This window comes from Sinocyclocheilus rhinocerous, unplaced genomic scaffold (assembly GCF_001515625.1).
Source record: "Sinocyclocheilus rhinocerous isolate Xijiao unplaced genomic scaffold, SAMN03320098_v1.1 scaffold1186, whole genome shotgun sequence".
In the NCBI taxonomy this organism is placed as follows: domain Eukaryota; kingdom Metazoa; phylum Chordata; class Actinopteri; order Cypriniformes; family Cyprinidae; genus Sinocyclocheilus; species Sinocyclocheilus rhinocerous.
In genome coordinates, this window is record NW_015630341.1 from 86,716 (window position 1) to 95,362 (window position 8,647).

Sequence of the window (8,647 nt, forward strand, 5' to 3'; positions counted from 1 at the left end):
TAATGCTATTGAGTAGGCTAATATGGCCAAAGAAGATATTTTGTTTTATAAATAAACGTTCATTTAAAAGCAGCCCACGGTCAGCGTGTTATGTTACCGTTATCCCTTACGGCTCCGACGGGGTTTTGTTTCGTCCTCCACGCTGTGACAACTTACAAAAGACTATTTTTAGCCAAGCAGCGCGGAGAGCCGCTTCAGAAACGTGCCGCGGCTGGCCGGTATAAACACAAGCATTAGAGCGGCATCAAATTGCGATCGGTTCCTGAGATCGACCAAGTTAGTGAGTACCGATCGAGTCATAAAATGTGATTATCGGCCGATACCGATCGATCAAGGCATCCCTAGTAATTATTATTCGGAAAATAAAAACAGTATTCGAATCACATCTTACTGAGACATATTATTGGAGATATAGAGCCACGACTGATATTTATAGCATTTTATGTCAGTATCTGCTCTACTGTTATAAAGATCTCACTGATTTTGACATTACAAGCATCAGAATTTCATCATATTAATATCAGCAGCTGCACCAAATTCATGTTTTTGCTCCGTGTAAGCTTCTGGATGAAGCTGTTGAATTCAAGTGTTTCTGTTTGTGTGCAGTGATGAATTGACGCTGGAGGGTATTAAGCAGTTTTTCGTGGCTGTAGAGCGAGAGGAGTGGAAGTTCGACACGCTGTGTGACCTTTACGACACGCTGACCATCACACATGCCGTCATCTTCTGCAACACCAAACGCAAGGTCAGTCACGCCACAGTGAACCACGCTAGCAACTGCTAGAAATGTTTGCCAACTAGACATCCAGCATATCTGGTAGAGATGGGCCAGTATGGTTAACTAAAGCAATAAGCCCCGTGAAGCCGTGGTTTACAGTGAATTTATAACAGCTGGCAGAGTCTTAACTTTGATAAAGAATATCTCTTTGGTTATGAATATCTCTCATAACTTCAGGGATCTTATCTATGCACAATCAGCTTGTAACACTCCAAAGAGAAAGGAAAACTTGAAATCGCATCATATGACCCCTTTAAGTGTTTGTGATCTTGTGTTTGTCTTGTGTAGTCGAGTGCTGATCTCCACAGACGTTTGGGCCAGAGGTCTGGATGTGCCTCAAGTCTCTCTCATCATTAACTACGATCTCCCCAACAACAGAGAGCTGTACATCCACAGGTACAACACACCACCCTCAGGCTCGTTGTGTATGATGTTACGTTCACATATAGTGCGTGTCTGATGAGAAAAACCCCGCTTGGATCTGATCTCGCAGTTCAGACTGAAGAAGAGAACCAGAAATCTGATTTTAATGAGATTTTTAAGCACAACTGAATCTAACTCTCCACACTACAAACATCTAGACCAGAGTTATTATCGTTAACTAAAATTAAGACCATTAAAACATTGTTACTTGAAAGTAACATTGCTTAAACATTGTACCTTTATATAATAAAATACAATTTAAAAAATGAAAAATTTATTTAGGCTGTATAGACATTAAAAATAAAAAAAAATGACAAAAAGCAATTACTAAAACTTCAGATAAAATAAAAATGGAAATATTTAAAAAAAAAAATTTTTTTTTAATTTTAGCTAGTTGACAAGGCAGCATTTTTCATTTTCTTTTAGTTTAACTTTATATAATAAAATAAAATTTAAAAAATTAAGACTGTATAGACATTAAAAATAAAAACAAAAATGACAAACAAATGACTAAAGCTTCAATTAAAATAAAAAATGGCAAATATAACAATGATTTCAAACTATTAATAAAAACAATAATAGTTTATCAATTCATTAATGAAAACTGACGAAAAATGTTCGTTGATGAGCTTTTTTCTCATGACTGAAACGAGACGATGACGTCTTGTTGGCCTACTTGTAATAAAATAAAAGTAAAATAATAAATAACATTAAGATTGTGTTTCTGATTAAATAAAGCAGTAATTTATATCATACAATCACGAGTACGTTTTGATTTTAAGGTCAGAAGCTGTAGCTTACATGAATAAAAATCGCAAACATGACACTTGTAAATTCATTAGTGTGTAATATATATTTTTTTCAAACAGATTATGAAAATTTAAATACAAGGAGCTCTAAAAGATTTTCAGAACTCTTGCTTTAGACCATCTATTAAGTTTAAATCCACAAATAAAATGTTAAGGTTAATAATGCATCTCTCTGGGGAGAAAAAAAAGTGATTGATTTATAGTTATTCTTATTTTCAAAGCTTTTAATGTACTCTCATTATAAAAGAACTTCATTATTGTTTATGTAAGCAAGCTGGTGGTTATGTTGACGGAAGTTAGTCTATTTTGAGGCGCTGTGTAATATCATTGCGCCTGCTGCACACATGGTACGGCAGCAAAGCTCCTGGATTATTACGCCGGAATGAGAGTATAGTTCCTAGCCGTATCGGCCTAGAAAATCACAACTTTTCATTTTCCGTCGGTCTTAGTACACGATGTAGCTACAGAAGAGTCAAGTTTTAAATAGGAAAAATATAGAAACTCTTTGGTCATTTTTGAGCGAGATGCTAACGGTCTAATCAGATTCAATGAACTATGCTAAGCTAAGCTGTAAGTGCTACCGCCAGACCCGGAGATCGGCTGAATGGATTCGAAAACGGTAAAACTCTACTGTTTAACTCTAGGGGAGTCGGAAAATAAGCCTATTTTCAAAAATAGTGGAGTGTTCCTTTAAATCTCATTTTGTAAAAAAATATCGTGAATCGAATCGTGACTTGAGTGAATCGTTACATCCCTACTTATTGGTGAATGAAATATAAAAATACATTTCTCAAAACGATTATAATTTTGAGCAAAATAATGGTTTTTTATCAGTTTAACCGTCATACAGCATGACGAAGACTAAGACTCAGCCATTTAGTCGACTAAACAAAACAGAACAAGGTTGACTAAATATGATAACTAAAAAGTACATTTGACAGGACTAAGACTAAATTAAATGGGGGAAAAAAAGTCTGATAATGCACACTAATATGAGTGATACTAAAAGGCTGGAATCAGACGTGACGTGAGTCTGGTTTTGTCTGAATGTGAATGACGGTGTTTCTCTCGTCAGGATTGGTCGATCGGGTCGTTACGGCAGGAAGGGCGTGGCCATCAACTTCGTGAAGAACGACGACATCCGTATCCTGCGTGATATTGAGCAGTACTATTCCACACAGATCGATGAGATGCCCATGAACGGTGAGCAGGAGCACGGGTCAAATACATGTGCATCTCTTCAGCTTGTGTTGAAATATCAAGCCTTTATAGACTCGTCTGATTTCCCGAGACACCGTTTCAGATGATTGACTCACAAACTCTTGTTTTTCAGTGGCTGACCTGATCTGAGTGCTGAATACATTCAAGAGCAGTTTCGCTTTCATCTGGATCTTTTCATCTGTGGTTTTCTTTATTTACGTCGTTCGCGCGCTCGGATGTTGCAGTATGTTGTGCTCTGAGCGGCGGTTTCATTGGCTTTTGTAATTAAAGAATCTTTGTGTCCATCTCTGATGTAATCTGTGTTTATATCTGAATGATTTTTTAGAGATTAACACATCAAAGTGTCTGACGTGTGCATTGATTTTAATTCAGTATGTGAAGTTCTAGAATACAGATGAATGCTTGAATGCAAACTGCTAAATGCATATTCTTTATATCTGTAACTTACTTTTTCATTTATGCATTTAGAAGATGTTTTTATCCAAAGAGACTTGTTTGTCAAAGCCGTAAGTGATAACAAAAATCATCTGTTAGTCAGTATTTCTACTCTTGTATTTGCTGACTCTGTGCCTTTAAGAAAGATTCGCTTGCATTAAGGTTCGTTCTAAAGCGGTTCAGTTAGTAGCTATTCATTCATTCAGTGGGAGAAGGTCTTTCTGGCGTCTCGAGGTGAATGTTTTAAGCACTCGCTGACCCCGTCGCTTCACAAATGCCAGACTCGAACCGTCCACCGTGTCCTTCTTTTGTGTTAATGGAGGCTCTTGTGGCTTGTGTGTGTGTGGTTGCTGTGAATGTCTCAATCCTCTTAGCAGGTTATTTCCAGCTGATGGTGGATTACATTCATCGAGTGATCCAGACTGACCTCGACATCCACAGGCAGACCTCTGCAAGCTCATTTCCATCACAGAATTTAAACAAGGTAATTACGACTTCTTATCTCACGACTCCGTCTTTTCAGAATACATCTTGCAATTTTTACCTGTTTTCTCAGAAATCTGAGTGTCTCACAATTTTTCTCAGAATTCTGGGAATTTATTCATTTAATTTTTTTCAGAATTAAGTGTGTACATATTGCAAATGTAAAAAAAAATGTATCCCTCAATTTTGAGTTTACATCTTGCAATTTTTATTTATTTTTTGAGTTTACATCTTGCAATTTTAGGTTTTTTAGTTTACATCACGCAATTTTTGTTTATTTTTTCCCCTCAGAATTATGAGTTTACATCTTGCAGTTTATTTATTTATTTTTTTTTAGTTTACATCTTGCTAATTTTTTTTGAGTTTACATCTTGCAATTTTTATTTATTTTTTAGTTTACATCTTGCAATTATTTTTTAATTTTTTTGAGTTTTTGCAATTTTTTTTAATTTTTTTTTTAGTTTGTCTTGCAATTTTTATTTATTTTTTTTAGTTTACATCATGCAATTTGTTTTTATTTATTTATTTATTTTTGAGTTTACATCTTGCAATTTTTATTTATTTTATTTTTTGAGTTTAAGTCTTGCAATTTTTATTTATTTTTTCCCCCTCAGAATTATGAGTTTACATCTTGCAATTTTTATTATTTATTTATTTTTGAGTTTACATCTTGCAATTTTTTTCCTCAGAATTCAGAATTTACATCTTGCAAAATTTTTTTTAAATTTTTCACATCTTGCCATTTTTACCTTTTTTTTTTTTTTAATTCAGAGTTTAAATTCAGAGTTTACTTGCTATTCTGTTTTTTGTTTAAAAAAATAAAGATGATAAATAATCAACTGTGACTTTCTTCATATTTCTTTTCTTTTCATCTGACTTCTGTATGATGTTTATAAGTGCAGCGCTGCTTTATGTACAGGGTAACCGCTGTATTTCTACTTTCCCGTATTACACATTCATTTATTAGGCGCAAATATGAAGTTGTATCTTTTTATAAACTTTTGATTTTGTCCAAACTTGTAGTATTTGAGCTGTAATTTGTCCAGTTTAGGCTGTTCATATAGACATTGGTGGTGTTTCGCCGTTCTGGAGTCTGCAGGTATGACGATATTTCCATTATTGTTTCTCTGTGGGATTTTTAGTAAAATCATTGATAACTGTAATCATTTTTATAACAGTTCATACTGCATCATGTTACAACAAACCCTTTAACCCTGTAAAGCCTGACATGAAATAATAATCACAAAAAATATATTTTTTTCAAATAAAAGTCTATTGAACCTTTAGACAAAATATTTTTTTTTAAATCAAGTTGCATATGTGTATTTTGAGTTTTATATCTGATGCATCATTTATGGCTCATACAGTCTGATACAGTGAGAATATGAAAGAAAAAACAGCCCAGTTGTATTCAGAGACTCAAACTGAGCAAAAACATGAATTTGCTGCAGATGCTGATATTAATCTGATGAAATTCTGCTGCTTGTAATGTAAATCAGTGAGATCTTTATAACAGTACAGCAGATACTGACATAAAATGATCTAAATATCACTCTATATCTCCAGTAATATGTCTCAGTAAGATGAGACTGAAATGATCCACACATATAATGCAGTGATTGAGGGCTGAAGAAATAAAGGCTCCTCAGAAGATGTGAGATGTTCTGGAGGCTTGTGAAGATCATTCCTCCGCTGAGGAACAGTGAAAGTAAAGCATCTGGAAACAAACGCTCCTCAAAAGATCCTGAGGATCAGATTTGAGACTCTAAAACATGATTGATGGAGAATCAAGTAAAGCTGAGCTGCTTCAGTCCAGTAAGAGTTCATCTGGAGATATTACTGCAGTTATTCTGACCTTTACTTGATCAAAATCAGTCAAGATTTGACACGAGAAGATGATCTTCAGGCGGTGAGAGGAGATGAAGCTTCTGGCTCGCTGACAGACACACGTGAGTCTGCATGAGCTGCGTTACTGTTACTTCACACGGATGGCCATTTACTGAGCCCACATCGTACAAGCTGTTATCTTTGCACACTGGCTCTTTTGATTGTGCACGTCATACAGACAGCTGCTTTATATAATGATGCTGTCCTGAATGTCATTTCAGTTTAGCAACAACCCAAAAGACATGCTTTCATGCGTGTCAGAAATGAATGAAGCACAGTCTGGTTAGAGTGGAAACGTGTTTCTTCCACGGGATAAAAACATGAAGGTAATTGTGACCATCTCACACTTCTGAGAAGAAAAGTCAAAACTGTGAGATATAAACTCGCAATTAGGAGAAAAAATCTTTGAAAAAAATTGCAATTACTTTTTGTTTTATTCTGTGGCGGAAAACAAAACAACAAATAGAATTGAGAAAAACGTCAGAATTTTGAGTATAAGTGCAATTAGGAGAAAAAGGTCAGAATTGTGAGGTAAAAAGTCACAATTACACTTTTACATTTTTTTTAAATTCTGTGGTGCAAAAAAATTTAAAAATGTGAAATATAAACTTGCAATTGATAGTCAGAATTTTGAGATAAAAAGTCGATATTACCTTTTTTATTTAAAGTTCTATATGGTTTACTTAAAAATAAAAAATAAAAAATCAGATTTCTGAATTTATCTCGCAATTGACTTTTTTTTTCTCAGAATTTATATCTTGCAATTCTTATCAAAAATTGAATTGTGAGTTAAAAAGTTGCAGTTACCATTTAAAATTTTTTTTATTCTGCTGGAAACAAACAAAAAAAAATTGTGAAATATAAACTTGCAATTGAAAGTCATAATTGTGAGAACAAGTCGCAATTACCTTTTTTATTTAAAGTTTTTTGTTTGAAAAAAAATATTGAAAAAAAAATCAGAATCTCGAAATTATGACTTTTTTTCCCTCAGAATTCACAATTTATATCTTGTAGTTCTTAGAAAAAATGCCTGAATTGTGTTAAAATGTTGCAGTTACCTTTTTAAAAAATGTTTATTCTGTGCTGGAAACAAAGTAACAACAAAAAAGAAACAACTGCGAGATGTAAACTCAGAATTCTGATGAAAAAAAAAAAAGTCAATTGTAGGGAACAAAGAATTCTAAATTTATATCTCACAGTTATGTCTCTCTTTTTTTTTTTTCCTCAATTTTTTTCTCGCAATTCTTAGTCTGAATTGTGAGATTAAAACATTGCAATTACCTTTATTTTTATTTTGTTGGAAACAGGTTCGATCTCGGAGTAGAAGATGAGATTTAGAGATTTTTTTGTCATTATACAATGCTTGAAATGCAATCTAAATTCACAGCGACGAGCCCACGGTGAAATTAGAAGTCCATTAACCAGCCTGCAGTCTCATTCATTTATGTGCAGTGTCTCACGGCCAGATATTAGCTGCCAAACGTAATGCTTCAGACAGACTTCAGACAAGATTTTTCTAATTATTGGCTATGTATCAACTTTAATGCACTTAACATGTCAAAAGTTTTGATTTCAATGACAAAAATTATTCATAATGTATCGTTTGATTTACAATCTGCAACGGAGTGGGAAAATGTTCAAATACTCAATTTAATTTTACAAAATAAGCTTGTGTTTTCTCAAAATCTGAGATTTTCTGTGGCTGTTCGGATGCAGTAAAGCAGAAAATGCCAGGCTCATGTTTGTATTTTCACTGGCCATAATTCTGATCTTCAAATCAGGGTTAGGCATCAAATAATGTCATGCATGAGAGAATAGGCTGAGAGCTGAGAAATCATAATAATCTGGCTCCGATTCAGACAGCAATCGTGTGTTTGTGGTGTTTTACTGCCGATTAAGTGAAAATACAAGACTTCTTCACCTTCCAAAATGCATCATATTCTGTAATAAACTGATGTTGTCTAGCAAAACATGTTGCTTCTTTTAATAGTTAGTCCTATTCCTGAAATGCTCAAAAAACATCATTTTAAATTGAAGATTTACATATTTGAATTGCATTTAAAATTTCCATGCATTTGGATACAGTTTAACATAAACTAATAATAACTTAATGTGATGCATATTTGTCAGTCATGCATAAATCCACAGCTAGCCATATTTTAATCATGTTTTATAACTGAATAAATGTAATTGTCACAATGAACAGATTTATGCAGATTTGAATAAATGCATTTTGAAACTGTGATTATTTCAATAAAACCAAATAGATGCAAATAGTTAATAATAAATTATGCATGTTTTTTTTTTTTGAGTGCAGAAATCTGACCCGTTTCATTTATGTATGTTTGACAAATATGCATCATATTTGTTTATTGTTTATGCATCACATTAAGTTTATCAGTTTGCTTCTATTCAAACTGTTTATCCAAATGCATGGACATTTTATATGCAATTCAAATGCATCTTTTAAATTTAGTCTAAATATTTTTGGAGCGAGTCCAGCATTTAAAAACCTATTTAACTCTTACCAAAGTAAAATGGGTTGCAACTGCAGTTTCATGTTGACTTCAAGTTTTATTGTCTCTCTTTGTCCCTCTGATCTGACTCATCA

General features: G+C 33.6%; 1 protein-coding gene across 1 annotated transcript in view; it reads left to right on the forward strand.

Annotated features, from left to right (window-relative positions):
* Positions 1 to 3,445, forward strand: part of LOC107740072 (eukaryotic initiation factor 4A-III-like) — a 6,490-nt gene extending 3,045 nt beyond the window's left edge. Inside the window, exons 8-11 of the mRNA XM_016552352.1 lie at positions 607 to 760; positions 1,002 to 1,174; positions 3,086 to 3,213; positions 3,344 to 3,445. Of these exons, the coding sequence (XP_016407838.1) occupies positions 607 to 760; positions 1,002 to 1,174; positions 3,086 to 3,213; positions 3,344 to 3,360 (472 nt within the window). The 3' untranslated portion in view covers positions 3,361 to 3,445. The remainder of the gene's footprint in view (positions 1 to 606; positions 761 to 1,001; positions 1,175 to 3,085; positions 3,214 to 3,343) is intronic.
* Positions 3,446 to 8,647: the final 5,202 nt, after the last annotated feature.